Source organism: Pungitius pungitius, chromosome 2 (assembly GCF_949316345.1).
Source record: "Pungitius pungitius chromosome 2, fPunPun2.1, whole genome shotgun sequence".
Classification (NCBI taxonomy): Eukaryota; Metazoa; Chordata; class Actinopteri; order Perciformes; family Gasterosteidae; genus Pungitius; species Pungitius pungitius.
The window spans coordinates 2,365,059-2,392,657 of NC_084901.1; the positions used below are offsets into that span (position 1 = coordinate 2,365,059).

The 27,599-nt window shown below is 50.5% G+C and overlaps 1 protein-coding gene across 1 annotated transcript in view; it reads right to left on the reverse strand.

The window, feature by feature from the left end:
* Positions 1-2,580: 2,580 nt before the first annotated feature.
* LOC119210112 (ankyrin repeat and BTB/POZ domain-containing protein 3-A-like) overlaps positions 2,581-27,599 on the reverse strand; it is a 71,864-nt gene continuing 46,845 nt past the window's right edge. Inside the window, 17 exon segments of the mRNA XM_037459766.2 lie at positions 2,581-2,918; positions 3,328-3,441; positions 3,522-3,590; positions 3,677-3,758; positions 3,848-3,950; positions 4,408-4,513; positions 4,726-4,904; positions 5,694-5,929; positions 6,780-6,915; positions 7,156-7,249; positions 7,934-8,035; positions 10,081-10,170; positions 10,853-10,878; positions 10,881-11,017; positions 12,078-12,230; positions 14,249-14,462; positions 21,322-21,471. Of these exon segments, the coding sequence (XP_037315663.2) occupies positions 2,688-2,918; positions 3,328-3,441; positions 3,522-3,590; positions 3,677-3,758; positions 3,848-3,950; positions 4,408-4,513; positions 4,726-4,904; positions 5,694-5,929; positions 6,780-6,915; positions 7,156-7,249; positions 7,934-8,035; positions 10,081-10,170; positions 10,853-10,878; positions 10,881-11,017; positions 12,078-12,230; positions 14,249-14,462; positions 21,322-21,471 (2,222 nt within the window). The 3' untranslated portion in view covers positions 2,581-2,687.

The window sequence follows — 27,599 nt, forward strand, 5'->3', positions numbered from 1 at the left end:
TTATACTCCACCACATCCCTGCCTCTCACTATGTATAATTTCTATTTCATATATATATATATTTTGTACAATATACATGTTCTCAAAGGAAAAAATAACAGCAAAAGTTCACCCCCCCGTCCCCTCCTGTGGATTTGAAATCTAGTGAATATCCCATGCATGTTTCCAATGTCGTTTATTACCGGGAACAAACAAACAAATAAAGGCAAAGACGCATTGAGGGGAGTGTTGTTGGACGAAGCACATTCTGGACAACATTAAACAAGAAGAGCCATGCGAACCGACTTTTACTCCGCGGCTTTGACCCAGTTTCAAGTCAGAAGCTCATCGTCAGCTAATTACATCATATTAAAATACAAAGAAACGGAGGTGAAGTCTTTTGATTTCCCTCTGATTCTAAAGTCGTATTCAGCTGCTGTTTGATCACAATAAGACTCAAGCGTGTGTGTGTGTGTGTGTGTGTGTTTGAGCACAAAAAGTGCATGACATCATTCCCCTCTGTGGAGACAAACTGGTTTGCATCTTCAAGTCACACGTCACCTTCAGATAGCATGTTTCGTTAGAAATACGAGGGCGTGTATGATGATTCAATATAAACAATGTGTTTTTGTTAAAAGGAAATCATAGTGTCAATGCCCCGTATGCTTGTAGCTCTTCTGTTTGTTGCAATGATGATTTACATGTCCCAGGTAGGGACCGCCCCTGCCTTGAAATTATGCAAATGTGCTGACTCATTCACTTCGTAACCCCGCCTAACTCTGCTTACTATATAATAAAGGGACAAGGAAGTGCACATTGCGTCTCTGCCGCTCTGTGACTTAGGTTGCAGTGTGCAGGGTGCCCTTTGTACAAAGTAATTTCTCTGTCTGACTCTGCTGATTTCTGTCTCTCCAGTTGGTCATAGGTAGAGTGGTCTCTATCCCTTGACAGTTTTCAACCAGAATCCATCCAAATAAATGAAGCATAAGTTTGACGTGTCCTTATGAAGCGCATTAAAAAGTAAGCAGATGGGATGTCAGAGAAACAGAAATGTAGATTCACATTTATACGCTGTGACGGGTTCTTCATTGTCACTCAGTGATACAGTCTCATGGAAATATTGCTTGATTTCAAAACCGTAGATGCATCTTTTTCACTTGTGTTGTAAAATAAAATATATATGCATGTAGGTAAGAAAATAAAGTCGAAGGATAACTATATTTCATCTTCTGTAACTATTTACAGAACGTGTGTGCCCGAATGTTTCGGTTAAAGTGTTGTTTTTATGGCCCAAAAAAAGTGAAGAGTGTGCGACAATATTTTCAAAGAAACATCTCTTATTTTGAAGGCGCGGGCGGATACGCGCAGAAACAGCGCCGCGCGGGACGTTTGCATCGCAGGCCGCAGAGGGAAGCGTTTTGGGATTTTGGTTTGTTGCTGCGTTGCAGATGTTGCGCGTTGCGTAAATATAAACCCTCTGTTGCTTTGTTACATTCACAAAATGTTCTGTGGACTCGAGAACCTCCTCCTGCACCGACGCGTCTGAGGCTGCACGCTTTGACGTTCGGTTGAAGAACGTCCCGTTGCTTCAATCGATTGCTATTAAGCAACTTTTGACCCTCCGGGGAACCACAAAGACCTGTTTTAAAAAAAAAAAAAAAAAAGGACCAAACGCACTGAAGTCTGCATGCTGAAATGGGAAATGTGACCCCCCCTGTGAGTCACACCGCACTGCGGCGTCTCCCATGGCAGCGCGTGGGAATCCAACCGCTCTTTCACCTAATTGCTGTTATTGAGAAACCCAGCCGACGGGGAGGTCTCTGGAACGCATCTCCTTATCTGCCCTGATCATTTGGAATGTTTCCGAAATAGCTCCGTAATTGAAGGGAGCGTCCTTTGAGCGCACATGGAACGGCAGCGATCGCCCCCCCCCCCACGGCGGCCCGGATTGGCGACGGGAAAGCACACCTAAAGCCAAACAAAGAGGCGCAACATGCAGCTTTTTCCTTCTTTTTTTTGTTGCATAAAAGAAAACGGACACACAAAGTGTTCAGGGGGAGCACATTCGATGAGAGAATCCTGTACATCAGTTTACAAAAACAAGAACGACCAGCACGACCACTTCAGGGACCTATTTACACTTTTGCTTTAAGCGTCTTTAAGGAGAACCGCCGCCCCCCCCCCCCCTCAGTGAAGTCAACTCTGCGTGAGGAGCCCCATCAGTCAGAGAGGAGGCTTCATGCATAAAGAAAAGACAGTTTGGACCTCCGTGTTTCAAGCGTAGGTCAGCGGGGGGGGGGGGGGGGGGGGGGGGGGGTGTCAATGTGGAAGCGGCTGTGACGGCTTTGGCCTCAGCACACACAGGTGGCGGGTGGCGGGTGGGGGGTGGGGGGGGGGGGGCGCCTGCAGTCCGTCTGCTGGCATTGCTACTGGCTTCCCACAGAGTCCGTAAACCCAAGGTCTCGCACCACGAGAAAGCTGCTTTTATCGAGTTCTACGCTGGAGTCTTCTTTAAAAGCGCAAACAGGCGGAACGTATTTCATGCAGGTGTCATATGTGAAATACCACGGGGGGGGGGGGGGGGGGGGGGGCGTGGAGGGATCAAAAAGTTTTCTCTCTCTCTCTCTCTCTCTCTCTCTCTGAAGTTTAAGCCTGCGGGGGCCGAACCAAAGAGAATCCCCCTGACACCGTCAGTGGACGGTGGGAGGTCACACCACGGAGCCCTTGGAGGTGGAGAGGTGGATGGAGTGGATGCGCGTGGCCAGAGTCTTCTCCAGGTCGAGGAGGATGTCGGAGCAGATGCCCGGGCTGGAGGCGGGGCTCTCGGCGGGGGGGGGTTCGTATAGCAGCTGCTTGAAGCCGTCGAGTTCGATGAGCAGCACCATGTTCTTCAGGAAGTAGCCCTCGATGAAGGCCGTGAGCTCGGCGGCACCCAGGAACTGGGGAGAAAATGGAGATTTAAATTCCTCTGAGCGGATCACCTGTAAACTCCTTCATTACCTTCCTGATATATGCAAGAGTTAAAGTTTTATTTGTTCATTTTAATTCAAATTCGGAAAATGAAAAGGTATTTTTCTCTCCTTGGTAAAGTCACAGAGATTAGTTTCTCCACCCTAATCATCATTTTATCACGTTGGGAACTGGTTGAAATAAGTCACATGTGCATGTTCATGTCCTCCAGCTAGATGCAAACGGTATCAGTGTGAGTCGACGGGGGCCTTGTGGCTGAAAAGTGTCCCAGCTGGAAAAAGCCCTGCAGCTGAGCGGCGTGAAGCCAAAAGGCCGAGTTCAAAGACGCCGTGGACCCGATACCAGGCGGGTCTCGTCGCTGCGGCGCCTGCATCCCACCTTGGCGTGTTTGTAGAGGTCCACGCAGGTCTCCGTGGTGATGTTCTTGGAGCAGATGATCTCACAGTGTCTCTGAAGGGCCTCTAGTTGGAAGAACTTGGCTGCAGACAGGAGCTGCGCAGGGAGCAGAAGACTCGGGATCAGAAAGAAAGACGAAAAACTGCATGCTGAGTCTCTCTCTCTCTCTCTCTCACCTCCATGACTTCGGTGTTGCGTATGTGCAGCAGCTCGGTGCCTCCGCAGTACAGATACTGCATGACCAGCTGAAAGACACAGGACAGCGTTTTATTCCCCCTGTGGCGCTTTCCTGCTCGGACGCGGTGCCACACAAGACAGCCGGGATTCTCACGTGGAATATGTTGTACTTGACGTGGCTTATCTCGATGCAGGTGTTTTCCGCCGCCGGCCGGTTCTGGAGAAGCGACTTGAACCTGGGGGGGGGAAAAAAATGGAGATCACAGACGGATGCGGAGGGGACAAAAATACAGCTGTGTATAAAAAAAAATGAGTCGGCCTTTACCTCGGAGAAGCTGTGAACAGCAAGACCTTGTGTGCATAAAACGGCTTCCCCTCCACCAGGAAAGTAACGTCCGACATGTCCTTGTTGTTGAGGAAGTGGGGGTCTGAAGGAGATAAAACGACATTGTGACCCCCCCGCCCCTGTACAGAGAGTGAGGGACCCGGGTGACATTTCAACGTGGCCCTGGCCAAACACTAGGGGGCGCTGACGCACAGCGGCTAAAAGCCTAGCCCGGCTCCTGCTGTAATTACATGAAACGTGAGAGAAATGGGAATTGTGGGAAATGACTGTGACCTTCCCGGCTTTAGAAAGGAGCTTTGGACCCCAGATGGGACCGATGGATCTCATCATTACAGAGGCTTCGTGGAAGTTGTTTCACACCTGGAATCACCAGAGGAGCGAAACTTTTGTCTCAATTTAAACTCTGTGACCTGGACACATGAAAACATGACTACTAACTTTTCCCTTTCCGATACGTAACCCGCTGATTAATCTCATTTGCCCTTTGGCCGTTGGAAAGTATCATAAGGACTTCCCAAACTGAAGAAGCCCTCTCTCACCCAAGCGCGAGGTCTGCTTCTTCTTGATCTCCGTGAGCTTGGGGATGGGGAAGGGCCCGTAGCACTGCGTGAAAATGACCGACAGCTGCTGGCTGATCACCTCGTTCTGCAAAACACGCGCCGACACACCTCCATGCAGATTAAACAGGCTTCCGGGCTCTCCCGCCGGCTACAATCACGTGCAGATGTAGGGTAAAACCGTCTGGAGTTGGACTAAACACATGCAAATACGAGCGTGTCGAGGCACAGGGCGGCGGGTTTGTACCCGGAGCCACTTTGTCTGATGTCTCTCTGAACGAGCACGAAAAGAAGGATGACCTTGCTGGACCGGAGGATCTGGAACATGAGCGGCAGGCCGTGCGTGATGAGCTCCTCCGTGTACTCGTCCTCCTGGATGCAGCAGAAGTCCTTGAGCAGGCCCTGGATCAGCGGCCGGCGGTGCTGGACGAAGCAGGTGCGCAGGGACTCGAGCCAGGTGTGCAGCGTCCAGGGGACGCCTGGGAATGACAACCGAGAGTGAATACTGAGTCAGAGGGACGGAGGGGGGGGCGGGACGGGACCGACCATGCTTCCATCACGCGGCGGCGTTTTGTGGACAAAACAAATGCTCCACGACAGGATGAGCGGCACATGTGAGTCGGACATCAAAAAACGACGGGGAACAAAGTGAATCCATTTCATTAAAGCACAGCTTTAACATGTGGGGGATGCCCTGCACATATCAGCATGGATGTTAGTTATGAGCAGCTTGAGGCTGCGGGAGCTTGTGATGGGCGTTTTTTTTTCTTAATTTTTAGCTCATTCTTGAGCTCGGAAAACCAGGAGTTTACAAAACAATCTGATCACAAGTAGCATTCGGAGGCGAGAGGACGGTTGGCACGGACACCGGAAGCAGAGGGACACGGATGAGCTTTGAATCACACTTCAGACACACACACACACACACACACACAGAGACATTCATAAGACGAGGACTTATTTGTCGAGTTTGGCTGATCGACATCAAACTTTCTGGCAGATTTAGGAAAATCTGGATAGAACCCGGCCTGCTGTGGCCCTTGTTCCAGGTCCGCCGATTCGTATTTTTCCTACAAAAAGTGAACGTCTTCAGACCGACGCCCGTGTGACCGTCGCATGGAGGCCGGAGGAGCCGGCTGTGATTGTGTGTGTGGACAGGACAGCACGGGACAGGACAGGCACACGCCACGAGCACATCCCCAGGGCAGCTGCAAGCGCCGGAGAGCGATGCGTGTGTGCCGAGCGAGGCATGCATCGGTAAATCTGACCTAAGCTGCGGATGTCTATGGTGATGTCCACATGGCCGTGCTCTGCGCTATGGTACATGGCCTCTCTCAGGGCCCTCAGTCTGGCCTTTCCTGTTCGCAGCGTGCCCCCGCCGTTGGCCTGCGGCGCCGACCTCTTCTCCCCCCCGGGATCCGTGCTCTCGGCCAGGATCTCCTCCAGGGACAGCACGTCGCCCTTCTCCTGGTCCGACTGGGACAGGAGCTTCCGAAACACGTTCCTGCAGGGGGGAGAGGTGGGAAATGAGACCCGGGACGGAGATTTAAAAGGCGCGGTGACAGGTGACGCGTTTACTGCGCCAGCTCCACATGAGGCACAATCCCATCCTCAAGACAAAGTCTAAAACACGACATTTGCATTGCGTAACGTATACAGTGAGGTCGCAGCCTGACGATGCATCACTGCTACCGTCTGGGGGGGGGGGGGTCGTCAAGAGGCCAAATCGAACACGACATCACATCCTGCCCGGGAGGCTGTTTGATCGCGGATGACGAGTTGGTGGGAGGTTCAAGGCCGTCACTTTGAAGACGTTAGTGGAATGTTCTTTGATCTCCCGCCACTGACGCTGAGCTTTTTGAATTCGGGGGAGACGGGAAACGAGGCCTCGACTCCGTCGCTTTACACGTCGAGTTCCTTTTTACGCCAGATTTTTCTTGTATTTGGGGTTAAGATCAAGATCTGGGATTGTGAGCGTATATCTTTCCTCTTAATGACTCAGCATGTTGGCGTAAGCCAGCTGCTTCAAAATTTAAAAAGCTGCAAATAGTGTCTCATATCCGATGCTTCGTCTTCTTCTTGCTTCACACGCACTGCGAAGGACTTTTTTACAGGCCCCACCCTCTCGCAAGAATGCAGTTTGAACTGACTCACGACTCGCTGCGGCATTATCACCCGTCTATAATCGATTGTCTTAACTTCGCCGCATCCCCAAACAGCTGCGTCTCACTCCGCTGCGAAAGCCAGAGCAGATACCTGCAGCCTCGCAAGCGGATCAATGCCGTTGGTGATGGACGCGTCTCTGTTGTGGGTGCGTGCGTGCGTGCGTGCATGTGTGCATGCGCGTGTGTTACCTGTGGCCGTGTGCCGCTGCCAGGCTGAAGGAGTTCATGTCCCCCAGCGGGGCCGAGGAGATGCCGTTGCGACACATGGTCCCGATCATGGGGTCGGCCCCTCTTTCCAGGAGCAGACTCACCAGCTCAAAGTTGCCTGTTGCCAGGGTGACACACGGAAGCCCGCGGGGTGAAGAACACGCTCAAAAACAACTTTGCATGCGTCGCATTTCATTCTCACGTTTTGTAAGTGCAATTTTGACCTGAAGCCGCATCATTTCCTCTGATCTGACCACATTCTGACCACGACGGCCTTAAGAAGAACTTTTCTTGTCTACAGCACACGTCACATGACTCATGACATTCAGCGCAGTGTCGAACCCCCCCGTCCCATTACCTGCAGCCGAGGCCAGCTGGAGGGGGGTCTCCGTGTAGTTCTCCGCCCCATCCTGCAGGGCGCCCTCCACGTTCGCTCTGTTATCCAGCAACAGCTGTGGCGGGGGAGGGGTTGGTGGAGGGAGGGTGGAAAAGGAAGGGGAAGTGGGGGGGTGTGGGGAGGGGGTGAACAGGCGAGGGAGGGGGGGGGGGGAGACGGTGCGTTACACTCGGCAGTAAGGGAAGCCTCAACTGTCAACGGAAACGTGGAGCCCCTCGTTTGGAGGTCGTCCTCGCTCACACACTTCCTCATTAGCTTCTGCTTGTCGATGACGACTCGCCTGAGCCCCCCCCCCCCCCCCCTAAAACCCTCTGATTGCGGCAGTGCAGATGAATAATAAAAAATAAAAAAAGGTCCCGAGGGTGACGCTGCTCATCAGGCTTTCAGCTTGTGTCAGCTCATACAATAACTAGTGAAAGGCCATTTATTTGATAGTAGATAACGAACACATTGCAATTTGAAGCTGGCCGGGCTCTGCTCGGGGGGGGGGGGGTGGGGGGGCGCTGTTGGATAAATGCTTAAGTTGTGGAGGAACACAGATAACTCGTCTATCATTAGCATATATTATTAGAAACAGGACCGGTCCTCTCCAAATAATAGCTGCCCTTTCAGGGTGAAGGAGGTGCAATACAAACTACACATGGCATCATTACTATCATCATCATCATCATCATCATCATCATATCCTCATCTGGGTGCAAAGGTCAGGGCAATGGTTACAGGTGATGAACGTCACTACCTGCACGACAGGCACGTGTCCGTGCAACACGGCGAAAGTGAGAGGCGTCCCATGGCGCGTTTCGGGGTAAACTGAGGGGTGCTTGTTTACTGTGCTTGGCACCTGGGAAGTCATAGGTGGAGTTCAGGGAGAGAGATATACAGCCATTAACATTCACAGCCCAGGGACGGGGGGGGGGAAGAGGGTGGGGGGGAGCAGGATGCAGGAGGAGAAGTGTAAGCAAAGGAGGGAGGTGGGGGGGGGGGGGGCAGGATGGCAGAAGGAGATTTTCCTCTTGAGTTTCAGAGAGGATCCCGAGCAGCTCGACTCTCCTCTCGGGCGTCTGAAAGGCGTCACGTTTCAGAGCGGCAGACAAAGCGCAGAGGAAACGCGCCCCCCCCCCCCTCCCACCCCCGACGTTGTGCTGTGATCTCTGATGAAGTGGCTTCGTCACAGAGGGAAATCACAGAGATGATTCCTGGACGTCGCCCCGGAGGAGCAGCGCAGACGTTTAATGAGATGTCACATTGCGATTGAGCGCCGATGCTAAACGACAGTGAGGCGGGCGAAGCGTTTATGTGTTGATACCAATGAATTATTAATTATGAATAATCAGGCGATTTCAGCAGAAACCGCGTTGAAATGTGAGGATGAGTTAAAAGAAGCAACATCATTTTATTTTACAGCTCACCTAAATTACTGTTTTTTATTTATTAGAAATTAATTTACACTACATTTACGTTTTGCTTCCCGCCCTCACACGGGATCCACTGTGTCATTCAGTTTAAAAATTAATTTGTTATTTGGAATCTGTGCAATCATCTGTTGCAGGACCCTGGACCCCAGGAAAGAAAAAAAACTCCCCAAAAGCACATTCCATGGGAAAAGAAAAGGAAGAGAGCCACAGAGGAGGGACATCGCTCCCAGGAGGACAGAAGGGCAACAGATGTCATGTCAGCAGAATAAACAACGTAATGCAATGACAACACAGTCAGCCACATGGTATTAATGATTCATAAAGTGAGAGGAATAGCAGTGGCAGACCAATAGTCTGGTGTTTCCTATCCAGCTCACTACTGTTGCTTCCACCAAATCAGATATTTTTTTATCCAAAATAGTAAAAATGTCTTTGTGGTCACACATCAAAACGTCCCTCCCTCGATGGTGCAGCATTGTTCATGTTTCTATTAAGGAAATAATGAGTGGGACAGACCATGATGAACATTACAAAAAAATGATGTAATGAGGAATGTAATGATCTCGGCGAGACTCGATGATTTACAGCAAGAAGGCGTGACTTTCACTGTCAAACTGATGCACGTCCTGCGGCAGTTACACCAGCGGTGCATGAGCTGAGGCGCATGAGCCACGCTGAGGCGCATGAGCCCTGCTGAGACGCATGGGCCACGCTCAGGCGCATGATACACGCTGAGGCGCATGGGCCACGCTGAGGTGCATGAGCCCTGCTGAGACGCATGGGCCACGCTCAGGCGCATGATACACGCTGAGGCGCATGGGCCACGCTGAGGTGCATGAGCCCTGCTGAGACGCATGGGCCACGCTCAGGCGCATGATACACGCTGAGGCGCATGGGCCCCGCTGAGGCGCATGGGCCACGCTGAGGCGCATGAGCCACGCTGAGGCGCATGAGCCCTGCTGAGACGCATGGGCCACGCTCAGGCGCATGATACACGCTGAGACGCATGGGCCCCGCTGAGGTGCATGGGCCACGCTGAGGTGCATGGGCCACGCTGAGGCGCATGAGCCACGCTGAGGCGCATGGGCCACGCTGAGGCGCATGAGCACGCTGAGGTGCATGAGCCACGCTGAGGCGCATGGGCCACGCTGAGGCGCATGAGCCACGCTGAGGTGCATGAAATGTGACAACGTGTCGGTGGATTGTTGGTCTGCACCACTGTTGCCGTGCAAACTTCATGCAGAGAGCTGCCGGGGGGGGGGGGGGGGGGGGGGAGGACGCCGGCGGCAGGTGAGACGGGTGAAGACAGAGAGGAGGGGGCCAAGAGAGAAGGGGTGGGTGGGGGGGGGGGAGTTCATACAACAAAATGGAGATGTGAACATGGCGGACACAAAGAAAAACAACAACAACAAGAATAGAATGTGGATTTCAGGTGACGTCGGGGGGGGGGGGGGGGGGGGGGAGCGCTGACCTCGCTGTTGATGTCGGCTCCGGCGTCGAGCAGCATCTGAACCATGGCCTCGTCACCGCGCACGCAGGCGTACATCAGAGGGGTCATTCCCTGTTGGGGGGTGACAGAACATCTTTTGTATTGTATTCATATTGCCCCCATGACACCTGTGTGTCAACGCCATTCACGTGAGGAGGTGAGGCAGCGAGCGAAATGGTCGGTGCTTTCTTCTTCGTTGGTTGGATAACAAGCAGCGGCGATGACTCTGCTTTTATTGGTATCAAGCTTAAACTAAATGGTTCATTTGAAATATGAATTGACTTTTCCTTGCTTTCTGTATTATAGTGTTGTGATACTGAAAGGGAACCCATTTATCATGATATGTATTATATTGCCAGATTCTTTCCATTCCTTAGCCACATCCCTTTGGGCTTTACAAAAAAAAAAAAATCAATATATTGATAGGAAAAAAACCTACAGCTGAATAGCTGCATTGATTTTGCTTATTTTGAGGCACAACCTTAACAAATCGTCTTGACTTTTAAATGGATTTTACGCCCGTTAATTGCTGCAGATCGACACCGACATGTCGGTGCAAAAGTGCAGCGTTCAGCTGATTGTTGAGTTTCACTGAGAAGTTGTTGGTTGGGGGAGTTTGCGCGAGGCGACAAAAGTCGCAGTGAACCCCCTACGTTTCTGCGCCTACGAGAATCGAACACACTGCGTCACTCACTGCGACAGAACGCGCTTGTGTGTGTGTGAGACACAGGACTGCGCGCGTGTGTGTGCTCACCTGTTCGCTCATGCTGTTGATGCCGTCGGGCCCAGCAGGTTCACAGCCTGCTTGACGAGGTCCGTCCGGCCGCAGTTGAGCATCCTGAAGCCCAGGTCCTGCAGGAACTTGGCCTCCGTGGAGGCGGCGTCCAGCTTCCTGGTGGCACAGAAACAGTCCTCCGCTCTACGAGGGGGGGGGGGGGGGGGGTGGGCGGATGGGGGGGCAGCACATCCATTACTGTGATTAGGTGGGAGATCATCTCCGAAATGGAAAACACAAGAGGAGCAACTGTGCGGTTCACGACTCTCGCAGGCGACTTATCGGGTTTGTTAGTGCTCAATTCTAAGCCTTAGTCATTTTTCTCTACTTTTATTTTCTCTTTTTCCCTAAATAAGCTTCTCTCCAGGTGAGGCTTTGGGCCGCGACTCATTATTACTCGCTCACGTCTCCCGCTAAGCCTCTTAATCCGATCGGAGAGCAGCTGCCAGCGGCTGATGTTTCCACGCGGTCACAGAGGAGCCAATTGACGATGCTCCTTCAAACGTTACGTGACAATTACAGCCGACGTGTGTAAAGAGATGTTAATTGGCAATTCACACACTCCCAGCGTTTCATGTATTATTTCTCTGCAACTCTTAACCCTGCCTGAGCCGCCATGTGACGAGCATTTAGAGACCAGTAGAGAGAGAAGATTTACCGTCGAACGACTGTGTCGCCGAGACTCCCGCCATGCTAGCATCGGCATGCTAACATGCCCCATAGACGCTAACATGCTTATTGACACGAGCTAACATTAGCGCTGAACGTCCTGGTGAAATAAAAAAAGTAAACGACGTAATGAAAGATGGACAAATGTCGCGGCGACATGTGTGATCAAAGGACAGCGTGATGACATGTGACGACATCTGAGAGCCACAACACCCCCCCCCCCCCCAAAAATGGATCAAACATTTTTCAGCCGTTTTGTTCGTCATTATGGCAGTTATAAATAGCCTTTTTCAAGCTTGGTGTGGGTTCTTCTTGGAAGTTTTATTATAGTAGATTCATTTTCTTTTTCTTTTTTTCCCTACACCTTGCATATTCAATCCCATATTGTTTGACACAACTTGTGACGTCATGTGTCATTATGGGGACCCCGAGGAAGAGTAGCTGCCAGCTCGCTAACGGCTAGCGGCCGTCGCGCGCTCACAACCCAATCAGCAGAGCGCTCGCGATGACGATGGAGAGCGACCCGCCCCCTCACTTGATCTGCCGGGGTTCACAGTCCACGCCGGGCAGCAGCAGCCTGGCGGCCTGCCGCACGTCGTCGCTGTCAACGGAGACGCTGCGCCGGTGCTCGGTGTGGGCCACCGCCACGCGGATCCACTCCATCAGCGGGGGCAGCACCAGGAACGGCCTGCAAGGCGGGATCGAAATGAATTCACATGGACCGGCTGCTAAAGACACACCCTTTCACAATAAATCACCTCGGACGGACTCTGGTCTGGTTATTAAAGAGGCCTTTATTGAACTGGAAAGGCAGCGACGCCAGATCAATATTCATATTTCACAACTGAGATCCAGATGCCGCCATCTCCCAAAACACTGTTATTACCTCCTTTAATCAAAACCAGTAATGAGCTTTGCCTGGCTGACATCATGTTCATATTTCATCATTTATTTACAGAACCCGTGTTAGAGAACTCAGTCATTAAGGAAATAATCGTCTAAAGTCATTTTTTAGACAAGTGACGTCTTTACTTCCCTTCACAAGCAGGATGAGCCGTCATCCTTCACAGAAAAGATACATTTGACATCTATACATCTTATAGTCTTTGTTTTTTTTGTAGGCAGAATAAACAGGGTTGGTTTAAAAATCAGTCCAGCAGCCAAATTTGCATTTTTTTTAGATGCCGTCAAAGTGTCTCCATGGTCAAATTACAATAAATTGCATTAGTTCCATTGAGATAAAGAAGTCACAATCACCACTCAGACATATTGCGTTTGGACAATTCTACCAGCTTTCATGTTTTTATGAGAAAATAAATAGCTGCCAAAAGTCCAAACTCAAAAAGTGCAAGGTCTCTATTTCCTCGTGAAGGTTAAGTGCTTCTGTGGCTCACAGTTGGTGTTGTTGGACATCCATTCGGTCCCACTGACTTCACACCACAACGGAGCCACTCAGAAACCCCAAAGGAAAATAACTGCAAAAGAAAACCGCGAGCAGAGAGAAACCGGTCGTCATTCTGCGATTCTGTTCAGGTGTCTAATTGAGACGGATAAGACCAGCGAGAAATAGTCTTAATTTAGCCTTCTAAGTAAGAAAGTTGGACTGATCATCTGTAGATACATATGTGGCCATCTATCAAACACTAACATAAAAATATAAAAAAAGGAAATTGGAATTGATGGGGTTTATAAAACCAAATTATTCCTACGATAAGTGCATCCCCTCACCTTCAGAAATAATAATAATAATCATCCTCACAAAAACTCTATCCTGTAAAACCGAAGGTGGAGAAGAAGAAATAGGCTTGTTAGTACGACTGTGGCCTTTTTAGGAACCATTGAGGTAAAGATAACACTGGGACACAGTTTCCTTTAAGGCTCACGTGTACATTAGAAAACCATCAATTGTGAAGTCAATTGGGAATTATGAATCCATCAGTGAAGGCAACAGTGGAGCTTCATTCCCTCAGGAGCCTCCGGCAACCGTAATATCTCCCCCCCCCCCAAAAAAAGACACACATTCAAAGCAGCATGTGGCCGACTGAGGAGCCGCTTGGGACGGTGGTTTTTACCGTGTGTGCAGCTGCTTGTTCCGTCTTTGGCTGCGAGGACACGTCCAATAAAGCTTTTAAGTATTGACACACTCTGTCTGACTGGTCTGTCTTCGTGTTTATAAAGTGTAGCATTCATTTGGGGGGGGCTCATCTACTCGCAGGGCAGAAGTTAAAAGATCATTTCGTCTCATCTAATGTCCTCCTGTTATCACTTTTCCACTCGTCTTCAACCTTTCGGCAGGATGCTAAACAGAGAATTTGGTCCGCGGGGGGGGGGGGGACCGGGGAGCCTGATGACACGTCGCTCCGCCTGACATCCCCCGCTGCTCGCCCCCACCCCCCACCCCCCGAGGAGCCACATCTGGATTGTGACACAGCTCTCGTCTCCACCTCCATTGGACTGATCATTAAAAACATGTGACTCAAAGTGGTCAAATTCTACCCCGTTTCCAAAACCACGTCGGAGTGCAAACTCCCCCTCGTCTCACCACCCTGCTTTGTATTTACGACACTAACTGTCACTATTTCCTCATATTGCAGCTGCCCCCCCCCCAGTGTTGAGAAATGCCCATTTGTAAATGCACAGGGGAACTAGAGAGAAATGGACCGTTTTCAAAAGCGCCACCAACGGCGACGTCATACATTGACCCACCTCTCGGTCTGCAAGGTGACCTTGGAGGGCTCGACGTTGGGGTTCTCCCACTCCATCTGTGGGCAGTGCATGAAGTAGCACAGGGTGTAGAGGGCCTCGGGCTCCCAGTGCGCCGTGGTGGCGCCGCTGGTCTTCTGGTGGACCGGAGTCCCGTTGCTGGGGTTCTTGATGTGCAGGGGCTGGAGGTGGTGCATCGCCCGGGACACGAGATCACCTGGAGGATATATAAATATATATATATACACATATATTTGAAAGACACAGAGTAAGAAACACAAATTTGCTCAGAGATGGGAATAACTTCACAGCGTAGTCGTCTTTATAACAAAGTCCCAGGCGTTATTCCCACAGAGCACTAATCCAAACATGGGAGACGTGAGCGATGAACCTGGTCTGAAATAAGGCTCCCAATGTTCTGACGTTATTAAAACAAAATATGATTAAGATCCAAAATGCAATGAGCTGGAATAATCCTTCAGGTATTTTCACACTTTTTTGTTATAAAGGGGTTGTGTAAAAAAGTAGTTTCATCTGAACAAAAAGAGTGAAAAAGTGCCTTGTTTATTCATGATTTATTAAGGGTTGAGAACATCATCTAATCAAAAATATGTATAAGCTGTTTCCTGTGAGAGCTACAGAAACCACAGAGTTAATTAAATCGGCATGGAGAACATTTCCCGACGTCTTCTTTGAGGAACCTGCTTCACGCCGTGTCTGCAGGCAGCAGGAGACAAGAACAAACATTTTGCTCGAACTCGAATGGTTCTGAACACCAGAGAAGGTTTGAACCTCAAAGTCTGAGACTCCAAAGAGGCGGGAACTCATAACCCACTGATGTTAGGATCGTATCCATGAGGTCATTAGTGATGTATCTAAGAATAACATTATTGCCCCGAGCGGGAAAAACACTGCTGTGTGTGTGAGAGCCCCGCAGGGTTGATTTCTCAGAACAAACTGATCCCCCCCCCCCCTTGATGTAATTATTTACTCTGGTTATCGCAGCGCTGGTTGGTTTGAGGCTGACAGAAAGCACGGTCTCCACCTACAACAGGACGTGGAGGGAGGACAGCGATAACGCCAACTACCCCAGAAGTTGGGGGTCACGAGGTGGCTGCTGGTCACAGGTCGAGTGAGGACTCAGACGCAGGGTTTCCGATTCCAATTAAAGGTGCTTTTTAATGAATCAAAACCACCAAAGTTAACGTGGACAATGACCCGACAGGGGACAACAGGCACACAGGGCTTGAATACACTGGGGAGGTGCAGATTGGACACAGGTGGAAACAATCAGGCAATCACAGGACAAGGCAGGAAGTGAAGCTAACCCCAGGAACACAAGAGACATGAGACTACAAAATAAAACAGGAAGCAGAACCAAACTTCTTCAAGCTCGTCCTAGCGGCAAACAACATCTGCCGCTGGAAATGTCAGAAGAAACACTCACCGCCGCGTGAGCTCGCGGCGCGTTTTAGGAACAGCATCGAGCATCGCGCGAATGCAGGAGCCTTCTCAGTGGAGGGTTCGATGAAGCCGGGGAAATGCTCAAAGAGAGAGAGAGAGTTTGCACCCATCCCTCTACGGAGATATTAAGCCTCTTCTAGCTCATTTCTTTTGAGGGAGGTATTTTAATCAGTTTGCAAGCTGCAGGTAAGTGTCGCTGGAGACGAATACAGAGCGAAAAGAACCAGACATCAAGTTGCTGCGTGTCGGATGTTTGCCGCAACCACTGCAACGCGGTTATCACCGCTTCAGGATTCAAGGATTCATTCGTCACGTCTTCCTAAATATGTGCAGTGATAAAAAAAAAGAAAAGGTGCAGGTGGGAGAAGGGGTCACGGGTCTCTGCGTCGGTGTCTCTGGAGACACTTTAAAGGGGAGCGCTGGAAGGCGGCAGCAGCGCGACACCATCTGTTTGACCGCGGGAACCAAAAAACAAGTCATTGTAAGGTCTGGTTTTTAATTAGAAATGAGAGATAAAACTTTATTCATTTCAGATAATTATCCTCAGTAGATTTTCGGGGTCAGCCAGGTGCGTCGTCCCCCGCTGTCCTGGAAAATATTTTGGACTGAATATGTGGAACGAGGGGGGGGGGTCCCATGATGCAAGAGGCTGCAAATGAAAAGAAGTCCCTGTTTGGGAAAGTTGAAAGTCTCTGCAAACCAGCGAGAGGTCGATTCCTCCTCCCGGAAACGCTTGCGCCGCCCGGCGACGTAGAAACGCCGGTGCTGCGGGGGCTCGTCCTCTTGGTAAACGACTCCCCTCGCTCCGAATGGGCGTCGTTTCGCCGCGTCGTGGAGATGCAACGGGAGATTACACAGGCCGCCTCTCTCGTTTCCACTGTCATCATCTTTCCCTCCTCCGACTCACAGGAGGGCACTTCTAAATGGATGCCACTTTATTTCCCTATAATGGCTGTTTCAGGGACTTTAATGGCTCTTCTGAGAAGATGAGCAGAAGCCCAACTGCAGCGTACAACACGTCCTTCGCAGGGTCCTGATGTCCTTAAATAGGATTCATAGACATATGCCGGCTGAGGGCTTATTCCCGTTTCCCTTTTTTGTTGAAACACGTTTGACAAATCAAATTAAGAGTCGTTTTTCTGCAAACCAACGTACTTATGCGCTGCAGAGAGAAGTGTGTGAGCAATTTAAAACAAGCGTTCATGGAAAATAAGACTTTAAGCAGTAATAACGGCATAATACAAGAAGGACACAAAGCACAGCTGATAGAACTAGTGGAATGACCAGAGAGTCACAGAAGTCATTACTGTTCATCCTGAGGGGGACATAAAAGTGGGAACCACATTTCATGAAAAATCCTACTGTAATCTTTGTTAAGATGTGAGAGTCTGGACCAAAGTGGTGCACCAGCAGACACTGAAAACCTAAAGCACGAATCTCACGGTGGTGCCGGAGGAAAACTCAAACGACCAGAGTCATTAAGAGACAGGAAATAACGGACCTCCGTCCCAAATCTCATTGCAATACATCCAACGGCCTTTGAGATTTATCAGTCTGGACCAGACGGTTTAAGGCCAATGCATCATTTTAACCCGTTTTAACTGTTCACCGAGTCTTGCCTTCTGTTTTACTAAATGAGACGACTACTTGCACTGAAATCTTGGCCTTTGGACAAGAGGATGACCAGGTGTGTGAAGCCAGAGGCCGGTGCCCTTCTTAACGGCATAAGTTCAGTCAAAATGAAAACATTTTTCGGGCTCTTTTGTAAAGTCCCCTTTCATCAAAGCAACCCTGCAAACAACTGCCCTTTGTCCTTCTTTTATTTTTTAGGAAACAGTGAGGTGAGAACTAAAAGCCGCCTGTTCAATTACCCCAAAAAACCTCCATTAGCCTTCTGGGATCTCGCCGAAAAACACTCGATCAGCCGGGGGGGGGGGGGGGGGGGCGCGTTACCCCGGCAGCAGCATCGCCATGACGACTCGGGTTTTCAAGCTGGTCCCGCGCGTCGTCCTGTAATCTGCGCCGCGGTTTGTTTGGCCGTGATTGGGTCATTCTTTAAAGTGAGTCTTTGGCTCTCCACAGAAGCTCTCCACTCCCCCCCCCCCTCCACACCCTCTTCGCTGCCGTCGGCCAAGTTGCCGTGTGATGCATCCTCAGTTGGCAGCGGATGCTTCCGAGACGGCGACCCGCCGCCGCGTCCTTGGTCTCCCTTTTTTTTTTTGTCGGTGTGGTACAGAAGCCGTGCGTCAGCCTCTTGGAAGTCGTCCACGGATTAGCGAGGACAACAGGACAGTCCGTAAGGCCTTTGAAGACGGACCCAAGGTGAATAACAAACACAAGGAAGTTGATACTTGTCCTTTTACACTACACAGCGTGCTCATAGAGGGAATGCAGGGTGGCGTGTTAGCATGGTGGCGTGTTAGCATGCTAACGTCCGCAAGTCCGCACAAAAGATGCCATTGGCTCTGTTTGCCGAATGTGACAGCTAGCTAACGGCTAGCTTTACAGCTAACATGGCTAAAAATAGGCAATCATCGACAGGCCACATTCTGCCTGCTTTAACCTACGCTGGATGTCTTTTGACCTTGAAACCTCGTGAATACACTCAAGGATGCGCAAGCACCTAAGTGCTGCCGTACGGAGGATGTTGTCTTACACCTTGAGATTCGAATTGACTCGAGTTCTCTGCACTCGAGCTGCGATGAGCGAGTGGGTTTCCCGTGACAGGCGTCGGGCGACGTTCAACCAGAACACAATCAGGGACCCAGCCTGGCGTAATTACTGCAGCATGCAGCAAAAAGCCTACAGGACTCTCCGGCGTGCGTCTTTTGTGCGAGAGAAAGAGATGTGTGTGTCTGGAGGATTGTGAGGGGAGGGGGGGGGGGGGGGGGTGGGGGTTGTTTCTGTCAGCGTGCCCCCACCCTCCTCCTGGAAGAAAAAAAAAGGTGCTGGGAGACAGATAAGGGAAATGGCGGCACCCCGTTCCAGAGGCGGAATGAGCCAGGCTCATCCTAACAGCCGAGTCAACAATTCCATCCCTTTTTCTTTCCCTTCATTCCACCGTGTCTCCTACGAGGGAGCGAAACAAAAGAGGAATAAATGACAGCCGGGACCTTTCCAAGCAGCCCACTGAGACGCGTCCATTAGGGAGAGATGCTCAGAAAAGGACTTGAGGGTGACATTATCATCGGGAGCAGCAGTGGTCAGACGGGTTAGATTCAACGCAGAGACCCCACAACCTTCGTAAAGAAGCTCAATGAGCTTTTTTACCTTTGAATATGAGTTCTTTTTTCACCTTTCCCTTTCTCTCCTCTCCATCGTCCACGCCGAGAAGTGGGTCAGATGTGAGATTAGGAGGGATGCTGCGCAGGCACAGGCGGGCGATGTCTCCCTTAACTCTAATTCGCTGAGAAATGAGAACGGCGTGGAAACGCAACGCCGTCGCTGAGCGGGCCCATTATCTCACCTCCACGTAAGTGAGTGTGGGTTAATGGAGCAGCGACGGCAGGTAGGAGGTCTGAGTCATTCCCTCAGAAACGCAGGGTGCTACAAAAGCAGAGCGGGGGCAAGCTCTTTGATAACAGTCTATCGTGAGAATATCGGTCTGTTTTTGGGGATGGAAATTTGAATCTGGGGAGGCGAGCGTCCACAGCCACAGAGTGTGTGACCGTGAGAAGAAGAGAAAAATAAATAAATAAATAAACCATCTCGTCCTTTGTGCACAGCTCCTGCAGCGCGGTGAGAGGGATTCCTCTCTTTTGTGAAAGCCACTCAGCCCTGAAGAATAAGCACTTTGCCTCGCCGTGCCCAGCAGAACACACACACACACACGCACACACACACACACACGTGACTCAGCCGGGGGGGTGGGGGTTGAAATACGCAGCGAGTGACGCCAGAACGTTTCAACCATCGCCGTATCATCCTCAAAACCTCAAAGCGACAATTATGCATTTAGTCGTCAAATTTTAAAAAGGGTGCAAATTAGCCTAAACTGATGGTTTGCTCAAGGTGCGGTTGCCGTGGTAACGGAGAGAGCAGCGCAATACGACGGCAATCAGTCCCCGAGCTGCCGCCGCGAGGAACAACACCGCTGCATGTCGACGGCGCGTGGCCCCGGCAGCCACACCAAACGGCTCGGTGGATGCACCGTTTCACACTCGAGGTGTGCGGCCCTCGCAAGCTCTCGACTCCCGAAAAACAACGGTGTTGTTTTGTTTGACGCAGTTAAAATAAAAATCGTTTCCGGTCATTGCTGGATTTGCTCTCTCGGGCGCCGCCTTAATCCAGCTGTGATGCCGCTGCGGGGCGGTGAACAGTCAACAGGCTGTTGTTGTACGCCTCCGTCCATAACGCACGTCCCACCGCAGCCACGTCACGCTGGAGACATCTGCTCTGTGGACTCAACGCCGCATCCAAATGAAAGTTGATCTTGTCACGGTTTCACGAGATGACAGCGTTCCCTGGAGGAACGGTTCGTTTTAACAGCACTCAGAAAGAGGGGTGCAATTAATGAGATAGGTCTATAAAAATAAAAAAAAACACACACACACACAACTGGATTAGACCCTTTGTTCGAAGGCCCCTTGAAACCCGGAACAGGGGTGTGTGACTCCCCCACTGACGGTGAGCCAAGAAGCTCCAAACACAATTAAAAACAGGGTTTGGTTTCATGAACATCTTCCCTCTGCGCTGGAGACACACCCAGCTTCGGGGATGTGGAGGCCTGCGCTGACGGACACAATATGTCCCACGCACACACACACACACACACACACACACTCCAATGCGCAGTGAGACGATGGGACCCCAGAAATAAGACAAATTTATCCACCTTGAGAGAACGAAATTAGGCATACAGTGATAAACGAGGCTCTTTTTATCAACCACTAATTACCAAACCGCTCGGGTGTGAAATTGCCCCGAGCGCCGGCCGCTCCGCTTTCAAGTGTTCGAGAGGATCTCGCTTATTGTTCGGATGCGAATTCGATCCGTTTGAACGAGCCGAGCTCCGCGAGGGGGGGACACGGGCCCCCCTCGCACCCCCACCCCCCCCACCACCCCAGTGCACGCCGTCGCTCGCAGGTCTCTGCTTGTGATATCGACGTCACTGCTGCATCATTTGCCGTAGTTACCGTAAACACGCACGCGCCGGGCCGACTCCAGGCGACCCTCCTGGTCCCTCACTCACTTACTTAAGCGAAGAGAACAAAGACAACGTTCAAAGATCACACCCTCGTCGCTGATTAGAGCTGAAATGAAGCAATACGATCTTTTCTTCTGGCAGAGATAGACGACTGAAAGCGAACTGAAAGGAGCATTCAGCTGCTTGAGGGCCGTGTTCCTCCCCCAGGAGTGGAATCCAGAGGATGTAGTGGGATGTCACAGCTTTAAAAAAAAAGGTGGAGCCCATGAGGTTAAAAGCGTCAGAGGAAGTGACCTTGGATCTAAAGGTTCTCCGGGTGTGACTCATAGACAAGTGTTAGAACAGCTGTAATGAGGGAGTGTGGGGGCCAGGAGAGGGAGGAGGGGGGGGGGGGGGGGACGAATATATTCCTGCAGCTCTTTATTTCCCACGACAACATCACAGGTGTGTGTGTGTGTGTACTCACTCAGCTCTGCGATGCTGCCCACCCGGGTGGCGAGCAGCGACTGCTCCAGCGTGCGCAGCTCGGCCTGGCTGTAGGCCGGAGCCTCGCCCCCCCTCCCTGAGCGCTGCTGGTCGCGGTGCAGGTTGAGGCTCTCCGGTAGACTCAGCACACCTGCAGACGGGGGGGGGAGAAAACACGCATTTAGTGGAACGGCCCATTTCCAGCTTATTTTTTGCTGATGTCAAATGAATCTGTGAAACCAAATATAAACAGTCTAGAACTCAAAAATCAGCAGTTCCTGCTGCAGCCTGAGGATCAAAGGTCGCATGTTAATGGCACGCTGTTCCGTCTTCATTTTGCGGGGGGAAACATCTGAGCCGGCGCCGTGAACACAAACTCTCAACGAGGCCTCTAATGAAAGGGAAGTGGTTTGGTTTTTGTCTCCTGCACAAACGGGTTCTTTTTACCGGTTAAAATGACACGACTCAAAGTGCATAATTACCGTCTTTGAAAGAAATTGTCCCCGCCGCGAGTCTCCGAGTCGCTTTGGCTTCCCGCCCGACTCTAATTGAGCCAATTGGGGTGCGACAGTCAGTATTTTCTATGTGATCACAGGTGTGCTCTGTGCCCCCCCCCCACACACACACACACACACACTAACAAGGTGCAGCAGACACTGTTGACTGGATCCATTTAGTCAGGTGCAGAGAATGGCTGTTGGCAGATGGGATATTTAGTTGTTTGGGGGGGGGGGGGCTGCAGGAGAAAAGCAAAGCAACACCCTGCAGAGTGCTGATCCTAATGACACAGCGTGGGGGGAAGGGGGGGGTGGTTTTGAGAACATGAAAAAAGAGTTTACATTAGGTTTCCTGCCCCGTTGACAGAACTGATTTAGTGAGAGTCAAAGTACACAAGAGTTTGTTGTCAGGACTGTTTTATGGAGTTTGGAGCCACTTCACATGAACTTGAATTTGTTGAAACGTAAACCAGAAGCCAACAGAAATCCAGCGGGGCTCCTAAAACGTCACATATAAGAACCTGCCAAAGTAAACAGCACATAGTTGGTTCCCTTGGAAAGGAAGTCAAGAATAGACGCTATTCACGGCTACTTGTGTGTGTGTGTGTGTGTGTGTGTGGGTCTCCGTAATCAACCATCCATCTCGTCCGTTACCCCCCCCCGCTGCCCGAACTATTCTTTCAATATAATTCACGGAGGCCTTTGCTGAATTATTCATCCCGTCAGATGGAGACACAAACAACCCCCTGTTCCCCCCCGCCTCCACCCGGCGTCTCTCACCGACACTTGGCTCCTCTGCACCAAACAGAAGGGAAAAAACAAGTATGAATATTTGATCCGAGGTGCCGTGTGTGTGATAAACATCGGAAGGTGAGAAGGAAGCCCGTCTGGATACCGGAGAAACGCGGTGGGGAGGGGTGGGGGGGGTGATGGGGGTGGGGTCACCGGGTCTACTTTTGCTGCTGGTGCAAAAGCCGGCGTTAATGATGGAGAACACAAATGTCTTAACGGGGACGGACCATCAGAGACGCAGGAGAAGAGGGACAAAGAAGTGCAGAGATCACAAGGCCCAGAAGAAAGCAACTTCATATTGTTCTGGAAGTGCAGAACAAAGAGGCTTTTGAGATCAGCTTTAATGAAGGTTTTGTTGATGTTTTCACGAGCTGGAACCTGTTTGAGGAAACGCGATGAACGACTTCAGGGTGGCTGTGTTGAAGCTGTTCAAGAGTATTTCTTTGAACCTTTTGGACGGACTTTCGGTCTTTGTGCTGATCCGTTTGGGTCTGTCCCCGAGCGGATTTTTTCGGGAAGCGCTTTGGAAAATAAATGACTTTCATAATTGAATCGTGCGAAGACTTTCACCTCTGCAATGAAATAAAAGGTGATACAAACTGTGTGTGTGTGTGTGTGTGTGTGTGTGTGTGTGTGCGTGTGTGTGTGCGTGTGTGTGTGCGTGTAATTAAAAACTCGTTATTCAGACTTTCTTCGCGTGAGCGGAGAATCATTTGAGAAGAGAAAAGGGAGGCGGGATTGTCTGGACCGATGTATTCATCCCGGGGCGTAATGGGATTCGTGATCACTGCCACCCCCCCCCCCCCTCCCCCCCTCCCTTTCACGGAAACTCTTCAGCCCTCAAAGAGCAAAGTAACACCCGAGCCCCCCCCCCCTAAAAGAACCAAAGCTCTAAGACCTGGAGACTGTTTGACTTGCTGTAAGCCACATGCACTGAGCCCCTCCTGCTCGGAGGGATCAAGGTCAGTCAGGTCACTTTGAGGCCCCCCCCCCCCTTCCCCCATCTGGGACCACATGGCTCGGCTCCATTTATTTTCTGCAGGAATGCCCGATCGATTTTTTGGTTGTTGTGAAAAAGTGGTGCTCTACGCTTGTCGAGGGGGGGCGGGGGGGGGGGGACTCTGTTGGAATATTAACAGGTAGTTGCCATGGCAACTGGCGACTGCTGCCTAACAGCGCAGCGACTGCTGGAGCTGAAAAAGGAGCAGGATTCCTTTTCACTGTTTTTCATTTTCATTTTTCTTTTACTGTAAGGAGAAGAACAGACCCCCCCCCCCCCCCCCCTCTTGCTGCTTTGTCGTTGCCCCTGAGCTACATCCACATGGATGACCAGCCCACAGAAAGCCTCTCATCACATGATTCAGTCGGTGTAATTGCTGCATCAAGTGAGCCACAGAGACGTTTATTCTCTCATCGATAATGAATAAATGTTCTCGGGACTCGGACCACATTAGCGGCGAAATAATGGCCAAAACGATTTAACGGCCCGAGCCCAACTGGCCAGCTGCAAATGTCAGCCGCAGATCCATGACCCAGCTGTGTGCAGGAGCCCCCCCCCCCCCCCCCGCGAGAGACAAGTGGACACTGAAACACAACCGTATTCAATAGGGGCCCAATGAGGCTCTGATTGGATCTGATTGCATCTCTGGAGAAGGTCTCTCTCTCAGAAGAGAGAAGAGAGAGACCGCAAAGGCCCAAAAGGCGTTTTTTAGGTATTTTATTTGACATAAACTGGATCCATATGTCGCGTGGTAGAGTCGTTATCTTTTGGAAACACTAGAAAGTAAATTAGCAGAAACTCCCTGTCACACAAATGCACACAGACCCTAAAATAGAGACCACCCTGATGAGAGTTGGAGGAATCGAATGCTTTCAATGAATGTTCACGAAATGCAAAGGAAATTCCCACAATGGAGACATTAACCGAGCGGTCAGGACACAGAGTGCTACAAACTGCACATTGTGTAGGAGTCAAACTCATCCCTCACAAGTGAAATGTTTCATTCATGAGTGGCGACTTGAATGCACGATGGTTATTTTTTAATGTATAATTTGGCTCACGTTGCATCAATTTTGTTTTCTTTACTATTTATCTAAACCCTTCTGCTGTGCCGTATTTTGTTGAGATGCACGTTTTCAGTTTTGATACCATAAGAAAATTCCAGTGCACAGATCATCAAAGATCATAAACCCAAATAGAACCAAGCCTTCCTCTAACAAAGCAACCAATGAGCCGTCTCGTCCTCGACCGCGTTGTGGGCGTGGCCTCCACAGGTTCACGCCCAGCTCATCGGTGACTTCGTGGCCCCTCTGATGGAGTTGATGCGAGTGAGTCAATTCAGTTACAACGTCGCCCCCCCATTAAAACCTTCTCATGCCAAATGTATGTCCCGACGACTGGAAAATATTCATGCAAAGAATTAGATGTCTCCAACTGGAGCGCAATAAATCACATGAATAAATAACTTGTGTGGACAAGGTGATAAATTGTGCACACAAGATAAAATCTTATCAGATTGAACAAGATAGAACATGTAATCTCCCCCTGCTTCGGGGGCTTTGCAAATCCGGAGCCGGAGATAATTAAATTAGTCAAATAAAACAAACAAAGACCATCCTGGCTCTCGAGCACGAGATTCAGGCCAGTTCCAAGGGTGCAACGAATGCTAAAGCGCGTCTTCTTAATAATGGTGCGTTTCCACCGAGCGGTACGGTACGGGTCGGCTCGGCTCGGTACGGGTCGGGTCCGTTAACCATGATTTGGCGAGCGTTTCCACCGCCAACAGTACCCCTACTTGATAGGCGTGGTGTATTCCAGAAAGTAGTGGTAACGTCACTTGATGGGCGCGGTATTCGACGGAAAGTAGATTGACGTCATTCGATCGCGCGAAAACTGAAAGCTAAACCGCAAACAACAATGGACGACATGCAGCCGATCCTGTTCTTGCTTCTCCATATGTGGCTGTTTGTCACAAGGAGACGACAATCTTTGTCTGAGCAAAGGCTACACGCTGCAAGGAGAAACACAGCGGAAAAATACAGGCGAATTCGGCACGCGCAAAAGACGACACTCTTTCAACCAATCAACGTTCTGCAGTGAGTCTAGCTCCACCCTTTAGTACCAAACAACTGTGCCAGGTACCCCAACGGAAGGGTACCCAAAATGTGGTACGGTACGGTTCGGATTTTTGGTACCTTCTCAACTTTTGGCAGTGGAGACACAAATAAAAGGGTACCGACCCGACCCGTACCGTACCGCTCGGTGGAAACGCGCCATAAGAGTCCATGAAACCATTAGACAGCAGGTCGACGAGCCTCCTTGGATCGCCACCTTGGATCGCCACCTTGGATTGCCACCTTGGACCGCCACCTTTTACGCAGACGGACCCCAAAGTCGTCCTCCGTCATTCCTCTTTTCCGGTCTTGAAGTGACATTACTTCAGTGTGTCCACGGGCCCCGTTCAGGCTCAGCGTCTGCTCGCTCTGCCCGGCGCTCTGCAGTGACCTTCCTCCCAGAGTGCAAGAGCAGCTCTTAATGGAAAGGCCCTGCAATCTCGCACCTTAATAAAAAAAGGTGCCACGAAGGTCTTTCGGGTTGTTATGAAACGATGGACATCAGAACATCTGGCTCACGCGCCAGATTCACGTCAGGGTTCAAAACTACAGCAAAGAGATGAATGAGATTCAGCAGATCCATGTCAATGCGGCCTTTGAAGAACACGCAGATGTGTTTTTAGGTGGAAAAGGTTGTTTTTTTCAGCGTTATGCAAATCCACTGCAAACCATCTGCATCTCGCTCACATTTCTGAACTTTTATTTTCCTTCCTCTGCATGCTTGCAGTCTTTTTCTCGACTTGACTTGAGGTCGAGTTCTTGAACGACCACGCAAAAAAAAAAAAAAAAACATGAACGAAAGGCACCCTGGGAATTCTACAGCCGAGAATTAAGTCAGCTCAAAAACTTGTTTCACAAAAGTATAATGGGTGAAACTTGCAGAATGTGATTCTTTACTCACAGTGAACATTTAGTATCAGGTAATTAGGCAGGAAAGCCTAGTTCATAACATGATATTAAGCATATATGAGGTTTTTATAACCTGCAGTAACTACAGCTGTCAGACAAAGTTAAAGGTAATATTCACCCCGTATGTTTGGAGATGTATAATGTAGCATCAATAGATTTAATGTGATGAACCCATATGTTCTGCATCGTAGTTCACACACACACACTGCAGGTTGTTTTGTTGCTTAATCTCGGGCGCAGAGTCGTCAGCGTCAAGAGGAACGCGTTCCCTCGTCAGTTGGGGCACCATTTGTCCCGCCGCGTCAGATGGATGGCAGGTGGCGCGCCAGATGCCTTTGGATATTTCCATCCATCTAGAGCCCCGGCGGCGGCACGAGTCAACACCACGGCGCCCCGTGTGCGTCACGTGACAACCGGCCTGCAGCTCGCCGCTATGCAGATGTTACGCAGTCAAATCGAGCGGCTTGAATTCCCCCCGGTTTCGGCGGCGGCGAGGTCTGACTCCGGTCGCCGCGGGCGACGCTGCCTCACGCCTCTGATGATGTAAGAGCAGGTTCGCTCAGCCATTTCGAGGCCTGACTTTGAAAAGGTACGAATACAAATTAACGACAAAACCAAAGACAAACGTTCAAACTCTCACTGAAACTTTGAGTCCAGGCTTCATCTTTAAGGCCCTAAAAGGCGAAACTCTCAATGAGCTTCTTGCTGAGAAGGAACACACCATCTGTGTGTGTGTGTGTGTGTGTGTGCTTCACTGGCCGGGCCTCATATAATTAGGATTAAGCCGTACTTATTCAAATGTGATGACAGCTGTGGGTTCGCTTCTTGCACCACTGAACAGATTTAAACAGGTTTTTATGCTTTTTAAGTTGTGGGTGGAGGGGGGGGGGGCGGCGAGTGTAGACGGTTAAAGTCGCGTCTCATCCTGCTGCTTCCGCAGAGCTTCCCTCTCAATCGAGAAGCACTT